The sequence below is a fragment of the Sapajus apella genome, unplaced genomic scaffold (genome assembly GCF_009761245.1).
Source record: "Sapajus apella isolate SASKATOON/1434 unplaced genomic scaffold, GSC_monkey_1.0 scaffold22, whole genome shotgun sequence".
In the NCBI taxonomy this organism is placed as follows: Eukaryota; Metazoa; Chordata; class Mammalia; order Primates; family Cebidae; genus Sapajus; species Sapajus apella.
The window spans coordinates 27,613,709-27,633,257 of record NW_022436962.1 but is presented as its reverse complement, the minus strand read 5'-3'; the positions used below and the strand labels follow the sequence as shown (position 1 = coordinate 27,633,257).

The following is a 19,549-nucleotide window of genomic DNA, read 5'->3' as shown; positions in this document are numbered from 1 at the left end:
ATCCTGGCTCACTGCAACCTCTGCCTCCTGGGTTCAGGCAATTCTCCTGCCTCAGCCTCCTGAGTAGCTGGGATTACAGGCACGCGCCACCATGCCCAGCTAATGTTTTTGTATTTTTAGTAGAGACGGGTTTCACCGTGTTGACCAGGATGATCTCGATCTCTTGACCTCGTGATCCACCCGCCTCAGCCTCCCAAAGTGCTGGGATTACAGGCTTGAGCCACTGCGCCCGGCCTAAAACAAAAAAATTTTTTAAAAAATTAGGCAGGCATGGTGGCATGCCTGTAGTCTTAGCTGCTCAGAAGACTGAGGTGGGAGGATCACTGGAGCCAAGTTCAATGCTGCAGTGAACTGTGATAGTGGCACTGCACTCCAGCCTGGGCCAACTGCAATTTTCTAACTGGGTAAAAGATAAAAGATTTTCTCTCTCTCTTGACTATTCTAGACATGCTTTGCTCACAGTGATGCTCTAGTTATTTTCATTTTCCTTACCACTACCATCACATTCTTACAGTACAGTCACTCTTGATGTAAATTTACATATTCTTCACTGTTTTTCAAATATTTTTAGTTTATACTGTGGGCACTTCTGGACAAAAAGTCCTATATGGTCTTATAGTACCACTGTCTGAATGAAGAAACAACCCTGCGAACAAGCGAAGCTAGCCAAATGAAGCAACCAGAAGTCACCAGTGTTAAAAATAAATCACTCAATTTAAAAAATACAATTTTTTGGGCGGGGTGCAGTGGCTCACTCCTGTCATCCCAGCACTTTGGGAGGCAAAGGTGGGTGGATCACAAGGTCAGGAGTTTGAGACCAGCCTGACCAACATAGCGAAACCGCATCTCTACTAAAAATACAAAAATTAGCCAGGCATGGTAGCACGCGCCTGTAATCCAGCTACACAGGAGGCTGAGGCAGAATCGCTTGAACCCAGGAGGCAGAGGTTGCAGTGAGCCAAGATCGCACCACTGCACTCCAGCCTGGGCAACAGAGCGAGACTCTGTCTCAAAACAAAACAAAAACACAATTTTCCATCATTAATTATTATATTTTATTGTAAAAAATAGAACTAAGAATGTTTTACATCTTCTTGTTACCTAGGTCTTTCTGTGGGTCTAATACGATTTTTAATCATAATTATCAACATTTCTTGCTGCACACTTTAAACTTACATGCACTATAAACAATATGTAGTATTAGTTACAGGTTACCAGCCCACTGCATACACTTAAAAGATATTACTTAATAGTCTCACACAGTAAATCCTGAACCATGGTTTTCCGAGAATAACTGCTTTCAATTTTCTTTCTTCTCTGAGGGATACATTCACAATACACTGTATGTATAATACCCTCCAATAATACCAGCTTCTTAAGGGTTGAACAGAATCTTACTCACCTTTGTGTCTTCCACAGAAAGTAATTTAACTTGGGGTTCAGTCATACAAGAGTGAGGAATAAATGGAGCACAAAGGAGATGACTGAGTTACAACAGACAGAAAACAAAAAAATATCATACATAACCAGGTCTGAGGTTTCCAGTATATAATCCCTTCAAAATGCTGAGTTCTAAAAAGGAGAACTTTTAATTAACAAGAAGATGCTTCAAATAATTGTTAGACATGACAATAAAATATGCAAAACCTCAAGAGACAAAAAGAAAGACCCGAATGCTAAACCCCCATCACCTGGACTCCTTTACTTTTTAGTAATGAGCTAACCTCTGACATCCACCTCCATTATAATTTTTGCGGGGACTAAGAATGTATTTCAGAGGTCCATGAAAATTGTTTGCAAACATTTACGTATACGTGCAGTTTTCTGAGAAAAGATGCAAATATTATTCTTTTTTTTTTTTTTTTTTGAGACGGAGTTTCGCTGTTGTTGCCCAGACTGGAGTGCAATGGCACGATCTCGGCTCACCGCAACCTCCGCCTCCTGGGTTCATGCAATTCTCCTGCCTCAGCCTCCCGAGTAGCTGGGACTACAGGCACGCACATCATGCCCAGCTAATTTTTGTATTTTTAGTAGAGACGAGGTTTCACCTCGTTGACCAGGATGGTCTCGATCTCTTGACCTCGTGATCCACCCGCCTCGGCCTCCCAAAGTGCTGGGATTACAGGCGTGAGCCACCGCGCCCGGCCGCAAATATTATTCTTATGTTCTCAAAGCCTGTGACTCCCAAAATACTAAGAACGAATATTCTGGGGGGGGCGGGGGCGTACAGATGCTTCCAAAGCGGTATCTTTCAAGAATGTCTGAGCAGCAGTAGAAAAACATCAGTTTTATATACATGTGGTACCCTTGCCACCCAGGCGGTACAGGAAAAGTTAACCAAGACAAAGGACAGGAAGCCGCAGGCGGGAAGGAGCCCTGGCTTCAGGGACTGTAAAACCGAAGCCATAAGCGAAGCTGAGGGACTGGGGCGGGAGAGGATCGACTGCAAGGATGTTCAGGGCTGAGGAGAACCTGATTGTTGCTAGTTTCAGGGCCTCACTGGACCGCTAGATCAGGAACAAAGGGGACGGGGCAGCGGAACAATTAACTTGGCAGGGCCCATTTGTGTTCATTGTCAGCACCTCCCGGGAGCTCTGGGGAAGCTCCAGAGGCCGAGTGGATGGCGGGAAGACATGCTGGGCTGGGGCCCAAGGAAGCGGCCCCGGCAGCGATTTACCTTCATAGGGTCAGCGAGGTAAAGCTTCTCCGCAGCGCGGCTGAACTCCTCCCAGGTCTGGTACTGCGGCATCGTGGCCTGGAGTGGAAAAGTAAACAGAGGCAAGGCCACAGAACCCGACCAGCAAACTACCTACGCCCCGGGGTCGCCAACGGACGCAAAAGTCCCAGCAGCCCCAAGATGGCGACGCCTCCTCGCACCAATGCCTCGCTCCATTGGACAGCCCCGTCCAAGCCCGCCCAATGGGCAGGAGGGATGCTGTCAGGGAGTGGGCGGAGCCCAGGGCATGTGGCTCGGAAGCATACCCAGAGAAGTGGAGGGCAGGGCAGCCAATGCTGGCTGCCACAGCGCCCCCTGTAGGGCTGAAAGAGCAGCATCCGTCCCGCGGCCCTCGGGGCTGAACCTCAGCTTCCTTCAACAAAGATGAAGCGGCTCGGCGATAGACGCTGTAGATAACGAGGAAGGAGGCAGCAGGGCCCAGCTTACACACAGCCTAGTGAGGAAGCCAGGAGACATAAATACAAGAGTGCAACGTAAAACTTTATATGATAAACATTTACGTCGGGTTAGTGGAGCGCGAAGGAAGAACGATCGCTTGTGGGTGAGGGGAGGCTCACAGAGGCGGGGCAAGCTCAACAGGTGGGCAAGGAGGGGCAGAAGTCGTAGACCCATTTTAGATCTGCAGTGTATGTCAGATGACTAGTGTTTAGGAGATGAGGAATAAGCCATATGATCACTTATGCAAGGATAAAAAATCATCCTCCAAACAAGAGGATCATTTGAGCCCAGGAGTCTGAGGCTGCAGTGAGCCATCATCACGCTGCTGCACCCAGCCGGGGCACCAGAACAAGAGGTTGGCGAGAAAGAAAGAGAGAAAGAGAGAAAGAGAGAGAGAGAGAAGGAAGGAAGGAAGGAAGGAAGGAAGGAAGGAAGGAAGGAAGGAAGATGGCCTGAAGGGGACACCAGGTAAAGAGTATTACATTTTGAGATGGAAAGATGTTGTCCATGTTTATAACTTTTAGAGGACACATAAGAGAGAGAGAAATTAAAAATACCGGAGAAAGAAGAAAGCGAAGTCTCAGGGGAAATATGAAGGGAAGACCGAAGACCCAGATGAATAAAAACAGGCTCACCATGACCTTTGAAGGGGTGAGGAAGCAGAAAAAGTCAGGTGAGAGTATAGGTAAGCATGTAGATACGAGGGCAAGAAGGTAACTTTTCTTGTCACCTAAGACAGAAGGCCACCTTCTTAAATAGGAAGGGTGGGTTTGGATCCTTGAGGAAAAGGTTTGGAAAAGCCATTGTGAGAAATGAGTAAGGAAGCTAAATAGAAACTCAAAAGCAGGCTGTGGTGCATATCTGTAATCCCAGCACTTTGGGAGGCCAAGATGGGCGGATCACAAGATCAGCAGATGGATACCATCCTGGCTAACAGGGTGAAACCCTGTCTCTACTAAAAATACAGAAAACTAGCTGAGCATGATGGTGTGTGCCTGCAATCCCAGCTACTCGGGAGGCTGAGGCAGGAGAATTGCTTGAACCCGGGAGGCAGAGGTTGCAATGAGCCAAGGTCGCACCACTGCACTCCAGCCTAGGCAACAGAGCGAGACTCCGTCTCAAAAAAAAAAAAAAAAAAGGAAACTCAAAAGCAGTGTCAAGTAGAGTAGAAAGCCTAGCTGAAACTGGAGATCACATCTGGGAGTAGTCCCAATTGGGGTCTGTCTCTAGCAACACCCAGAAAATTGGGTTTGGGGCTGGAAAAGACAGATATTAGGGATTAGGGTACATGAGGAAGAAGAACAAAGGGTCAAGAATGTTGAAGGTACTGACAAGAGAGTGAGTGAAGTGATAAATTATGGGATACACACTAGATAGATGGTAATTAATTGGGTCAAAAGGGAGAAGTTAAGAGACCATGACTAAAGGAAATCTGAATTCAGTATAATAGGAAATAGGAAGTTTTGGTCAGATTGGATATTGGGGTTTAACATTTTAGAGTAGCAATAGTCCCTGGTGAGGCTGGATTTATAGTTGGGTTGTTCACATAAAATTAAAGTCTCATATGAGTAAGAAAGGGGATAAGATGAAGAAGAAAGCTACGAGGGACCCAAATCCTCAGTTAATGAGAATGGGGTGTGTGTGTGTGTGTGTGTGTGTGTGTGTGTGTGTCTTGGGGAAGCTGTAAAGAGCAGCGCAGAGGCAGAGGGCACAGTCCGGCAGAATGACCCCCAGGTGTAGGGGTTTTTGCCTGAAGATGAAAACAATGGAAGTTAAGACAATGCCGACTTCACCTTCTGTCACAAGGAACATAAGAGATCAGTTTCAATTCAATTCAGCAAAAAATAAAACAAGTATCCGGGGCCGGGCGCGGTGGCTCACGCCTGTAATCCCAGCACTTTGGGAGGCCGAGGCGGGTGGATCACGAGGTCAAGAGATCAAGACCATCCTGGTCAACATGGTGAAACCCCGTCTCTATTAAAAATACAAAAAATTAGCTGGGCATGGTGGTGCGTGCCTGTAATCCCAGCTACTCAGGAAGCTGAGGCAGGAGAATTGCCTGAACCCAGGAGGCGGAGGTTGCGGTGAGCCAAGATCGCGCCATTGCACTCCAGCCTGGGAAACATTGCGTAAAACTCCGTCAACAAAAAAACCAAAACAAAAACAAAATCAAAAAAAAAAACAAGTATCCATCCTGGACAAACACCAGGAGCTGTGCTAAGCATTAGAGACCCAGAAGTGAACAAGACAGGCCCAATCTCTGCCTCACAGAGCTCAGAGTTATGGAGAGAATGACAGTAAAGAACTGATTTCCATTGTGAGGGTCCCCATCACAGTGAGTTTCAGGATCTCCAAGCTTAGCCCAGCCACAGCCCTACAGAGACAGAGAAATCAAGGTGAGGAAGAAGCTATGGGACTTGCCTTTGATTATGCAAGTATCCCCAGCCACACTAGGAGGCATTCTTTTTTAAAAATTTAATTTAATTTTAGGTTTAGGGGGTACATGTGCATGTTTGTTACATGGGTATATTGCATACTGGTGGGGAGTGGGCTTCTAGCGTGCCCATCACCCAAATAGTGAACATTGTACCCAATCGATACTTTTTAAACCCTTTCATCCTCCCATCTCCCACTTCGGGGTCCCCAGTGTCCATTATTTCCATCTTCATGTTGATGTGTACCCACATTCATCCATTTTCATACTGTTATAAAGAACTACCTGAGACTGGGTAATTTATGAAGAAAAGAGGGTTAATTGAACTCATAGTTCTGCAGGCCGTATAGGAGGCATGACTGAGGAGGCCTCGGGAAACGTAACAATCATGACAGAAGGCCAAGGGGAAGCAAGCAATTCTTCACATGGCAGCAGGAGAGAGAGAGAAGGGGAAAGTGCTACACAATTTTAAACAACTAGATCTCGTGAGATCTGCTTGTGATCACTATCACAAGAACAGCAAGGGAGAGATCTGCCCTCATGATCCAATCACCTTCCCCAACATTGGGAATTACAATTGAACATGAGATTTGGGTGGGGACACAGAACCAAACTATATGAGTGCCCATTGTTTAGCTCCCACTTACAAGTGAGAACATGTGGTGTCTGGTTTTCCGTTTCTTAGTTCACTCAGGATAATGACCTCCAGCTCTATCCATGTTGCTGCAAAGGACATGATTTCATTCCTTTTTTTTAAAGGCTGCTGGATGCATTCTTTAAACTAGGTTATTCCTTTCCTGCTGTGGCTTCCAAAAGGCTATCAGAGAGTGTCCTTTATAAATTGCTCGCACATGTACAATGTCAGAAAAAGAAAAATTCCTTTCATTCCCAGTCAAGAGGATCAGGGCCTCTGTACCCTTTGTGGTTCTCCTTTCTGCTTCATTTTCACACACATATCTCATTTGAGCCTTCAAACATCTTGGCCAGGGTGGTCTGTGAGCCTTATTACAATACCAAAAATCCACAAAGCTCTGGAAAACAAAAGTATCTGGGTAACTCCATTAGTGGAATACTTGTCCTGACCTCAGGTAAGGTTGCCTAGTCTTTTTTGTTCCACTTGGTGTGTTTGGTTCCAGGGTGGGGCCCAGGCGCTGCTGGTGATATCATGTAATAGACCACATGTGTGTTGTATCACCTTTCTGGAATCCAAAAGGCTGTGAATTCTGAAATACAGGTGGCCTCAAGGATTTCGGACAAGGGATTATAGTCCTATACCACTCTCCTTCACAGGTGATGAAGAAACCAAACCTGAAAAATAAGTGACACTAAGCAAATTGGCCCCGGACTTTGCTCCAGATTGTCCAGCAAATGGCAAAAGCCAGTGGATGTTAATCATAACCAGAAGTAACAGGATTAATTTTGATGTGTAGAAAATGTAACTAGTAGCAATGTAGAAGCTAGGTCGGTAGAGTGGAGCCTGGGGGCAGGGTCAAACCCAAAAGCCCTTGTACTTTTCCTTATGTTCACTGCCTCCCGAGATTGTGTTCATGTCTTTACCTCCATTCCTGATGAAGTCTGTTTTCCACTGTATGTATCCTCCCACTCCAAAGTTGCTTTCATGGGTTCACTGGCTGACTATTATATTGCCCACTCCAGCAGACATCTCTCAATCTTTTTGTGACTAGATTATTCAGCTGTATTTGAGGCCACTGGCTACCCTCTAATCCTGAAAACTTCCCAGACTCCTGGCTTTTTTTGGCCCCATTCTTTCTTGCTCCTCTCTGACTTCTGTCCTGGCTCTGTCCTGGCCTTCTCTGCCTGCCCTGGTTCTTCAGCATTGGGATCTCAAGACACCAGCCTCTGGTTTTTACCTTCTCTAGTTCTTCCTGGACAATGCCCTTTGTCTTTTAACCCCAGCCTCCATGCTGTGAGACTCCTGGATTCCTACTTTGTCCAGGCGTCTTCCCTGAGCTTCAGATTCATATATCCCAATGCCTGCCAGGTCCAGGGCTAACCCCGGAGTTGAATTGTGGAAGGTGAAAACAATTTCTCACCAAATCAAAGTTTTTAAGCTATAACTGTGATGTCTCGGGCTGGGTGCCATGGCTTACACCTGTAATCAATCTCAGCACTGTGGGAAGCCGAGGTGGTCGGATCATGAGGTCAAGAAATTAAGACCACCCTGGCCAACATGGTGTTACCCTGTCTCTACCAAAAACAGAAAAATTAGCTGGGCGCGATGGCACATGCCTCTAATCCCAGCTACTTGGGAGGCTGAGGCAGGAGAATTGCTTGAACCTGGGAGGCATAGGTTGCAGTGAGCCAAGATGGTGCCACTGCACTCCAGCCTGGCAACAGAGTGAGACTTCCTCTCAAAAAAAAAAAAAAGGAAAAAAAAGTGTGATGTCTTTTTTTTTAAAAAAAAACTTATTTTATTATTACCATTTGGAACTTATGCTATATTTGACGACCAGAATTCAGTTAACTGTGTGTTGTAGACCTTTTATAGGTCAGTCATTGTGCTGGGCAAAGCAGTTTACAAGCTAGTGAGGTCAGGGGCAGAGATAATAAAGCAGGTTCACAAATGCCGATAGCTGAAGATGGAGAGCGTGTCACAGCAAGGGAGGGAGCAGTCTGACCCCTGAGGTTTGGCAGTACCTGTGTTCACTTCCCCTCCCTTTACATCCTGTTCTGTATCTTCCAAAGGGCTGCAGACGCACGCAAGAGGAGGAAGGTTTGGTGGTTAAGATAAAGAGGAATGACTGCTTTTGAACTCTTTCTTTTGCTTAAAGTTTTGGTCCCTCTTTGTTTTCCTCAGTTGTCTTCTGGAAACAATCAGCACTGTAGCTGCTTTAGACTAAGAACAAATATAGGTCCTTAAATGGACTCATATTAATAATCATAACACTACTCCAAAGTGCTGCCGGCATGCCAGGAATGTGTGTCATGTTTATTTTCACTTATTAAATGTTTATTGACCCCGCTATATGCCAGGAGTGAAAGAAGACATTGTTCCTCTTGTACTTCCCTGGTTTCATGGATTCAATGCAAGGCAGTCAGGGTAAAACAAACCTGGTAAAAGAAGCCAACCAAGAAACCGGTTTGCCCAGGAGGTTGTGTCCCAGATACGGAGGAAAGGAAACCCGAGGGAGTCCTGACACCAACGTGGGTCTGGGACAGCTTTGGCTCAGTGTCCAGTGGAGGGCAGTGGTGTGCAGACAGTCACATAGCGACAGCCATCCCGGAGGACCGACTCCAGCCTTTCCGGAAGGAAATGGTCCCCCATTCAGTATATCAGTACCTACCCCCAGTTTAGCTGAAAAGGTGTTGGTGGATTTGTTTACCTTTTGCTCAATCTCAGCACTTCCTTTCATGAGGGCTCTCATTTGATTGCCAGGATCTCCAATCCAGTTTAATTTATTAATTCCTTATTGAGCACCTAATCCAGGTGTGTCACCCTAAGAGGGGCGCTACAGTGACTACAAAGATGTGCACAAGAAGCTTACAAGTAATGAAAGCAGAGGAGGGTGCAGGGATTAGGCACGTTGACAAATAATCAAAACTGAAGGCAGAAATAAGCATGGATGAAGCACCTACCATAACAGGGGTACACTGGGGTTTTGGAGAGGCCTAAGCATTTCCTACCCTCATAGCTGTTTGGGGAAATCAGGAAGTAAAACACTTACAAGATACAACAATATAAAGTATCACCGTATGAAATGCCAAAAAATGTTCTTCCTTGTGTATCTGTGGGAGCAGCTCAGAGCTGACGCCTAGGGATCCACATTCAGCACAGAAGCCCTGGAGCAAGGATTGTAGCAGGGATGGGGGCTGGGAAAGGTGGGGAGGGAAGGACAAAGAAGGCAGAAATTGAAATCAACCTAAGAAGCTTGGATGCGGTGGCTCACGGCTGTAATCCCAGCACTTTGGGAGGCTGATCATTTGAGGCCAGGAGTTTGAGACCAGCCTGGCAAACATGGTGAAACCCCGTCTCTACTAAATATCCAAAAATTAGGTGTGGTGGCCCACGCCTGTACTAAAAATACAAAAATTGGCCAGGCGCGGCGGCTCATACCTGTAATCCCAGCACTTTGGGAGGCCGAGGTGGGCAGATCACCTGAGAGAAACCCCATCTCTACTGAAAATACAAAATTAGCCGGGCGTGGTGGCACATGCCTGTAATCCCAGCTACTTGGGAGGCTGTGGCAGCAGAATCACTTGAACCCAGGAGGCGGAGGTTGTGGTGAGCCGAGATGGCGCCATTGCACTCCGGCCTGGGCAGCAAGAGTGAAACTCCATCTCAAAAAAACAAAAACAAAAACAAAAATTAGCCAGGTGTGGTGGTGCACTCCTGTAATCCTAGCTACTCTTGGGAGGTTGAGGCATGAGAATGGCTTGAACCTGGGGGCAGAGATTGCAGTGAGCTGAGATCACACCACTGTACTCCAGCCTAGGGGACACAGCAAGACTCCATCTCAAAAAGAAAAGTCAACCTAAGAAATGTAGCCCCTTCAAGGGGGCTCAGAGGACCTCTAGACCAAAGACTGTACTAGCACTCTCAAGCCACCCCTCCCTACAAAGGCACCTCCCAGGGACATTTCAGAGTTCCTGGACGCTTCTGTCACTGTCCCAGTTGCACCCAACTCCAAGAATTCGAACATTTCTAAGCTTTGGGCAGGTAATGATCCCTTTTAGGTGAAACAGATTTCAACAAACACACTTCAAAAAGCAAGAGGGAAAAAAATCTTGTTTTTTTTTCCAAGGATGTTGAGAGAGAACAGGCTCAGACTGAACCTTGGGGATTGCAAAGGCCACCCTCAATGCTGCCTCCTCTGGGGAAAGCTGAGTCAGGCCAGGTCACACACGGTCCAACCTCAGCTGCTGGCTCTTCTAGAGACTAGAGGCCAAAGGTGGGGACACTGAGATTCCTGAGGTTCCCAGCTTGTCAGTTTCATCTGAAACTGATTAAAATGAAATGCAAACCCATATGGCTGGGAAGAAAAGGTCAAGATTTTGCCCCCACTCCCCACTTCCTCCCCTCCCCTCCCTATCTCCTCCCATCCCCTCCCGTTCCTCCCTTCCCTCCCTGGTCCTCAGCACACAGCTCTCTGGCTGAATCCCATCACAGCTCTGATTTCCCCTTCACCCGGGCAGCCTCACACTGCACAGAAACTCTGCAGAATGGCCCCATTGTAGACCAGACAAACCAAAATAGCAGCATCTTCTGTTCTCCACCTTAGGGAGATTCACTTAAAATCCCAAAGTCCCAGATGTGGATGACAATGGAAGCTGTTGTTGCAAATTAGTGATCCTGGAACAGCTGAGAGGCAGGTAGTGGAAAGCCGCCAGTAGGGTGGGTTGAGCTGTGAAGAGAGAGAGAACAATTATGCAGTCACTCCATTAACCCAATTAGCAAATACTGGCAAGAATTCTGTTAATGGACCAAGAAGCAGGATAGGGAAGGTGGGAAAGGGGGACAGCGAACTGCATGAGGGTGCTGAAGGGGAAAGAAGGGTGCGATGGGGCTGCGGAGGGAAGAATTACTGCTGGGATGAAAGGGCCAGGAATAAAACTTCAGCTCGGCCGGCATGGTGGCTCATGCTGGTAATCCCAGGACTTTGGGAAACCGAGGTGGGCGGATCACTTGAGGTCAGGAGTTCGAGACCAGACTGACCAACATGGTGAAAACCTGTCTCTACTAAGAATGCAAAATTAGCTGGGCGTGGTAGCGCATTCCTGTAATCCCAGCTACTCGTGAGACAAGAGAATCGCTTGAATCCCAGGAGCGAAGGTTGCGGTGAACCGAGATCTCACCATTGCACTCCGGGTGACAGTGAAACTCTGTCTCAAAAAAAAAAAAAAATCTTTAGCCATTTCTATGGTGGCAAAGGTTATTTTTATCCTTTTAAAAATGTTCTCGGTTTTTTTTAACCATGCCCTGGAGCATTTGGATGAACAATGTTTGCATTAATTAATAAATCAGATGACATCTCCCCTCAGCAGCGGGCTTTGGCGTGAAAAGCTCCAGTGGCCTGTGGAATTGCGATTGTGGAATCTTGATTGATCACAGCTGTAATGTCGTCAGTCATGCAGTCCAACAAGTCAATCAACACCTCCTGAGCATCTTCCTGGCGCAAGGGCTCACTTGGGTTTTGTAAAGGTTGAGGGGAGGACATGGAATGAATAAGGCAATGTCTGTATACCACTAGCTATAAAAAGCAGTGTTTACGATCAGGTCCCAAAATTCTGCTGAGCCTCTGTTCAGGTTCATTGGGACTGGTTAATTGGGGGTGGCAATTACAGAAAGCTGCAGAGAGGAGCTGGATTTTGGAAATAAAGGTTAGATGATGACCGATGGAATGGTCAGGGTTTCAGATACAAGGTGGGCATAAGCAAAGGCCCAGAAGACAAGCATTTAGGAAGCAGATGCAGCCCTTCCCCAGGGGGAGGTTGGTGGTAATATGGCAGAGATGTCTGAGATGACTCTAAGGTGACCAGTTGAGAAAGAAGGCACTGGAGTAGGCAGTGAGGACTAGAACATGGTGTAGAAGGTCCTGGAGCTTAGTGTGGCAGTCGGGGCTGCAAGAGCCAACAGGCTGATAACTACAGCTTTCCAGTAGTAAGTAAAGGGAGAAAGGGCTTGAGACCTACCAGAGCTCAGTGCCCTGAGCTGGGGACTGTGGGAGGACAGATGGAGAAGATAAGCCCAGAGAGGGGTGTGAAATCCCAACCAATTAGATGCCTGTCCTGGATCCTTCCCCACTCAGACCTGAGAGCCATTGTTCCCAACTCCCCTGGCTTACCACTCCATTATCACTTTCTCTACCCAATTTCTCTGCTTTGCTGTTATTCGCTTCTCACCTATTCAGCTTTCCAGCCATTGTGAGATAGAAAAATTGTAAAACATGTAAACTTTTGTTTTTAGTGCAAAGATAAGGTGCACTGTGTCTCTTGTTTGACCAGTTGCTGCCTGGAGTGTCTGGTTGCTCAATCTCCAGCTATTTTGCTGCCCCTTATGGTGCCTGTCGTCAGGATGCAGGGCCCAGGAGGGCAGGTGCTGACCTTTGTGACCTAACACCTCAAACAGGACCACGCAGATAGTACTGCTCAGGGGGTATTTGCTGATGACCAAGATGACAACACATGAAGATACCCAATAAAGGTTTAAGGAAAATATTCTTTAATTGCTGATGGAATTTCTTTCTTTCTTTCCTTTTTTTTTTTTGATGCTGTGACTCGGATCCGAATGGATAGAATTTCTATATCATCAAAGATGCTGTCTCAGGGCATACATGTTGAGATCTGTGGAACTGTCTGTGCGTAGGGGTGAGGGCTGGCTTCGCTTCTGCGCCTCCTTTGGGGTGTGGGTCACCAGCAGCCTCATGGGCACTGCCTTTCTCCTCACATTCTGGTTTGAAACCACCCAGGGCCCTGGAAGGTCCTTTCTCTGCACAAGGCTGGGATCGTGTTTGTGCATGAACGGTTGGGTATTCTATACCCCCTCTGTGCCTCATCACACAATACTTCCCTGTTCTCAAAGCACCAGCCCAGTCACTCCAACTTCTCAGGTTTCATAACTACCCAGCAAACTGCACCTGGCTCTTGTTCCCCTGGGGCTGCAAGGTGGAGGCCGAGTGGATGGCCTCCTGGTTTCCCCCACTCCCTGCTCACACAAGTCCAGGCCCCTGAAGTGACTGACTCGTTCATGTGCAAGTCAGAGAGAGCCTCTGCGGCTCAGGACATCTTTCAGGAGGGAGCCACGTCTTGTTCCATGTAGGAAGAGGCTAATCAGGTGTCAGGCTCACCTGTGAGCAGAAGCAGGCAAACTGCTTTGGAAGTGCCAGGAAGTAGGATCAGCAGCAGCAGCATGGTGCCCTGAGAGCCCCCAGCCCCGACCTAGAGAATCGCTGGCCTACCACCCAGCTACGCTCAGCTGTGAGGCACATGCGGAGCTCGAGGCCAGCCCTGACCTTGGAGCTCCCACCACAAGCACAAACAGGCCTTTAAAAAGCTTCCTAACTTCCTGGGGCGGGGGTGGTTGGGGCCAGTGTGTTGATTGCCGTTGTGTCATTTTCTGGTGTGGTTCCAGGTGGCTGGCGCCATCGCTTCTCTTCCATCCAGATGCTGAGGCCAAGGGGACTTGAGGGAGCCAGTTGCTTTGAAGCTCCCAGCGCTGACCTCTGGTGCCCTGTCTTGGTGTTGGGAAGCCTCACAGCTGTTCTGGGCCCGCAGAGCCTTCTCCTCATTGACTTGGGGCTTTTTGGATCAGGGTGTTGGTGAAGCAGAGTTTTGGCAAGAGCCTTGGCAGCTGCTGCCAGAAAAGAGGCTGAAGGAAGATAATTAGACCTGGTAATTGGTTGCTTTTTAGCAAGTGTGGCTGGGAGAAGACACTGGAAAGCTGTCCTGCAGGACCACGGCTAGACTGTCCCTATGCTAGGGGGACATTCTGGACCCCAGCTAGTCCTGCACGACCCGCCACACCTTACCTGACACATCTATCTGGCTGCGAAATGATTCTTGAATCCCATCCCACCCCCACAAAGCAATGTGGGTTTACATCGCCTGTGTTCATGCTCAGTTATACCCAAGACTGGGACCAGTCATCTAAAAACTTTGAATCCAGAGGTAACCTTTAGATGGAGTTACTCAACTCTAGCTGCTCCAGAAGGATTCTGTGGGGCTTATTCTGAAGGACTTCATTAAAGGCTTTTGTTTTTGGACAGCGCTGACTCATCATTTCCCCAAGATAAGTTTGCTTCTGGGCAGTTTCCAGGCTCCCATCCCTCCAGTTGGCCATTTTGCCAGACCAGATGGCTCATATTAGATCTCAATTTACAACTTGCCACCCCTTGTGGGCATGTGTTCTGGATTTGTCCCAGCCTGAGCAGCTGATTCACTCGGACGTTCTGGGAAGCCCTTAGCGTTTGATTCCACCTCAGCATAGATGCCGTCCATGGGTCTGATTTCCAGTTTCTGTGGGAATCCTATTGACCTAAACCCCAACACAGAAGTGTGGCCCTGGGAGCCTAAAGAGGGGCCCCAGGTGTGGTCCCCAGCAGTTCTGCGTTAGGTCCTTGAAAGCTGGCACTGCCTTTGGGGGAGCTGATCACTCGAAGTCTATCAAGGAATGGTCTAGATTGGAATCAAGAATCTGCTTTTCTGGCTATGTTATATATTGAAGAAAAGCAGAAGAAAGAATGGAGGACCAGTCTGAGCTCTGCAATTTTAGGTTTAAACAGGGTGGCCTTTCTGCTGGCGTGCCTTCTGACCAGCCTCCGTGCATTTGTTCAGATGCATGAATAGATGATTATGGAGCATATACTCTGTGCCAAATGTAATGCCTAGGGCTCAGGAATAAGGATCAAAAGACAGTTCTTGCCTTCAAGGGACTTACTGACTGATGTCCGAGATAGGCAGGGGCTTACAACAAAGAGAGTTAGTATGGTGTAGCCATCAAGAATCCAGACTCCCGGGCCAGACTGGCTGGGTTCATATTTCTGCTCTGCCACTTATGAGCAATGTACCTTTGGGCATACTTCCTTTTTGTTTTTTCTTTTCTTTTTTTTTTGAGATGGAGTTTCTCTTTTGTTGCCCAGGCTGGAGTGCAATGGTGAAATCTTGGCTCACCACAACCTCCACCTCCCAAGTTCAAGCAATTCTCCTGCCTCAGCCTCCCGAGTAGCTGGGATTACAGGCGTGCGCCACTATGCATGGCGCATAGGCAAGAACTGTCTTTTGATCCTTATTCCTGAGCCCTAGGCATTACATTTGGCACAGAGTATATGCTCCATAATCATCTATTCATGCATCTGAACAAATGCACGGAGGCTGGTCAGAAGGCACACCAGCAGAAAGGCCACCCTGTTTAAACCTAAAATTGCAGAGCTCAGACTGGTCCTCCATTCTTTCTTCTGCCTTTCTTCAAGATATGACATAGCCACAAAAGCAGATTCTTGATTCCAATCTAGTCCATCCCTTTGGGCATACTTCCTAATCACTACGTGCACTAGCTTGCTCATCTGTAGAATGGGAATAATATTGACACCTACCTCAGTGTTTTATGAGGATTAAACTAGTTTGTATATTTCAATTACTTAGAACTGTGCCTGGGAATAGTGAGGATGGCATACACTGGGGACATTTTTAAAGCTGTAGGCCAGGCATGGTGGCTCATGCCTATAATCCCAGCACTTTCGGAGGCTGAAGCAGGAGGATTGCTTGAGCCCAAGAGTTTGAGACCAGCCTGGGCAACATAGCGAGACTCCATCTTTACAAAAAATAAATCCCAGACATGGTGGCATTTGCCTGTAGTACCAGCTATTTGGGAGATTGAGGTGGGAGGATCTTTAAGCCCAGGAGATAGAGGCTGCAATGAGCTGTGATTGTGCCACTGAACTCCAGCCTGGTCAATAGTGAGAACTGTCTCAATAAAGTAAAATTGCCTTGACATGGTGGCTCACACTTGTAATCTAAACACTTTGAGAGACTAATGTGAGAGGATTGCTTGAGTCCAAGGGTTTGAGACCAGCCTGGGCAACATGATGAGACTCTGTCTCTACAAAAAATAAAATAATTAGCCAGGTATGGTGGCACGTACCTGTGGTGTCAGCTCCTCGGGAGGCTAAGGTGGGAGAATTGCTTGAGCCTGGAAGGTAGAGACTACAGTGAGCCAGGATCGTGCTGTGTACTGACTGGTGTTGCAGAGTGAGACCCTGTCTCTCAAATAAAATAAAATAAAACAAAACAAAACAAAACAAAATAAAATAAAGCTACAGCTCCACAGGACTAATTGGGCAAAGGACTTAAAAGGAAGGAAGGGGTCATATAGAAATCCCAGGACTCTGGGGTTCTAGACATTTATAGCCAAGAAAGCTGAATTTGAGTTTAGAATCCACTACAATATATTTATTGGTAAGGTAAAAATAGTAATATCTTCTTTTCCAACCTCATTGGAAATAAAGAAGAGAAACCAACATTTGTATCTATTGTGTACCATATGGTTTTATTCTGAGGACTGAGAGAAATAACATATTTTAAGTGTATGTAAATTTTAAAAATGCATTGTAAACTATAAATTGAAACCACAGAATAATTATGATTTTCTCCCTGCTTTCTCCTATCCCCCAGGTTGAGCATGTGGATAACTGAGAGATGATGGAAAAGGCAGGCACTCTGGGCTGACTTTCATCATAAATAGCAGGTACAGCTGTGGTATCATTTTGCCTCCATGTGATTCTCCGTGTTTTCCATATTATTTAGTTCCTGATTACTAAAGCTTTGAGGGCCCAGAGGAGGCTGGTGATTTCCTTTCGAAGGAGGAACTGGGAGCAGCAAGAATCACAGTGAGATGTGCTGAGCTTTTCAGAGGAAAAGTTCATGGATGATGCATCCGATGTGATGAGCACACATATTTCCCAGCGCAGACCCAGGTCCTTCCAGGTCTGAAGTGCTGAGTTCTCAGCTCCTGTGAGCCTGACTGTGTCTCAGGGCTTCTGCAAGGTAGGTCCTGCAAATAGTGCAAACTTATAAATTGAGGTGAGTGAGGGGGATGGGGTGGAAGGTGGAGGGTGAGGTGGGATGGCGGGTGGGATGGGGGATGCCAGCCTTGCTGTTTGCTCACAATCACAAAGGACTTTCACTTGTCCGGGGGACTTCTTGGCAAGGTCGCAGAGCTCACCACCAAGATGAAAGGCAGGCTGGCCAGGCAATGGTAGGTAGGAGGAGGAAATCTGCAACAGGGCGAGCAGGCAGCATTTGCGCCTGTTTGGGAGACTGGCCAACACTAACGGGATTACCATCCGCTGCCCTGATATGTGCCAGGAAATTGCAAAATGAAATTTCAAGGACCCTACCACAGAGTCAGAGAGTGTGTGGGATGACTTGGCTGAAAGCAAGAATCCTTGGGGAGAAAGGTCCAGTTTCCTGGTGTTCCATTTGTCTCTTTGTAGAACAGAAGCTCTGCCAATTCCCTGGTTCTCTTCTCAGCCTCTCCCAGGCTTCTGAATAACCCTAGACACTAAGGTCGAGAAGGAAACTACCCCAGAGACTTTTATCCAACTCTCTCAATAAATGGAGGAAAACAGCCATGAGCTATGTGTCCACTTCCTAGTTGGTGACCCTGCCTGATGACTTAACCAATCTGAGCCTCCGTATTCTCAGCTTATCTTACAAGGCTCTTATGAGGAGTTGAAATAATGCATGTGGAAATGCTTTGTAAACTGTAAAGTGCTTTAAATGGGGCCGGGCTCAGTGGTTCATGCCTGTGATCCCAGCACTTTAAGAAGCTGGGGCAGGAGGATCACCTGACGTCGGCAGTTCGAGACCAGCCTGGCCAATATGGTGAAACCCTATCTCTACTAAAAATACAAAAATTAGCTGGCCTGTGGTGGTGGGCACCTGTAATCCCAGCTACTCAGGAGGCTGAGGCAGGAGAATTGCTTGAACCCGGGAGGCAGAGGTTAGAGTGACGCCACTGCACTCTAGGCTGGGCAACAAAGCAAGACGCCATCTCAAAAAAATACAATAAAAAAGTGCTAAGGCATTGCTCCAGGTGTAGAATTGAAGGCCCTGAGGGTAAGAGGAGCCAGTGGAGCCTTCCAGCCTGGCTGTCCAGTTCTGCCAAGCTAGCTCGTCTACTGAAGACAGAGAGAGGGATCTTTCCCATGGACCTTCTTTCTGGCTCTCATACGAGCCTCCCGGCCTCTTGGTGTTCTGGATTCCTTAACAAAAAAGGGTTTGCGAATATCGCAGAGCTGACTGGTTTTCTTCTCTGGACAACGTTTACTGTCACCGCCGCCCCCCACTCCCCTCCACTGGTCTTCTGAACAGCATGGCAGCGCCCCAGTCCAGGGACCCGTGGGGGCCCTGTTTGCAGCAGGATCTGTGTTAATAGCACGACAGTGTCTTTACCTTTTATCTAGCAAGAGTGAGTAATCTATTTGGGATATTTAACAAAAACCAGACATTACCTCACTGGTGTCTTATCCAGAGCTGCTCTAGTCTTCCCATTAATTCCAGCAATTCGGGGTTTTGCCACGTTAAGCAGTATAGGGAAAAATCCATAGACTCTTTTTCTCTGGGTAAAGGGAGCCACAGAAAGCACGCAATTGAAAAGCCCTATTCTAGTATTTGTATTCAGGCCTGTTCTTTCCCCCAGTAAATGTCTGTTTTCTTCATTCTGAAAACACGGCAGAGGGATTAACCTCAGCCCATCCCCCAAACCATCCTGACTGAATTGAGTTTCTCTGGCTGCCTCTTCCCTAAAGGTTATGACGACTTTTATGTGTGAATTTCCAGACCTCACGGAAGCATCGGTGTGGTTGCTGGGAAATATCGGCAGCAGACAGACCCTCTTCGCTGAGGTAGTTGGCTATTTTCCAACAGAAGTGTCAGAGATAATGACTTAAGTGGTCATATGCTTTGTAAGCGGCTGCCAGGGGTGCAGACTGAAGCAGGCATCGCATGTCTCTCCCAGGTGCAGAAAAGCCTTTCTGCATCCTGAAGAAGGGCCTGCTGATCAGTCAGTAGTGGAATCACGCATGGGTCGTCCTCATATAGGAAGGACAGCAATTGTAATTCCAGGCCAGGCAATGGGACATCTGTGTTTTGCAGCAGAAGAATTGCGGCCTCATTAAAAATGTGCAAGTATCCCAAATCACCATCTATTAGGTGATATGAAAGAATAGTTGTTACTTTTGATAGAAATCATCATGATATGGTGACTACATAAGAAAATGTCCTAGTCATGTAGATGCTTATTGAAGTATGTAGGAGTGAAATGACATGCAATCTGGGATTAATGTTAGCAGAAATATAAGAAGGAAAATGAGAGAGAGAAGGCAAGTATAGCAAAATCTTGTTACTTGTGGAGTCTGGGTAACGGACAATGTAGTTTCAATATGTTATTTTCTCAACTTTCGTGGGCCATTGAACATTTTCAT

General features: G+C 47.1%; 1 protein-coding gene across 1 annotated transcript in view; it reads right to left on the bottom strand.

Moving 5' to 3' along the window:
• The window catches only part of SRP9 (signal recognition particle 9), a 12,282-nt gene extending 9,393 nt beyond the window's left edge, over positions 1-2,889 (bottom strand). Inside the window, exon 1 of the mRNA XM_032289415.1 lies at positions 2,678-2,889. Coding sequence (XP_032145306.1) covers positions 2,678-2,749 — 72 coding nt within the window. The 5' untranslated portion in view covers positions 2,750-2,889. The remainder of the gene's footprint in view (positions 1-2,677) is intronic.
• Between the last annotated feature and the right edge of the window lie 16,660 nt (positions 2,890-19,549).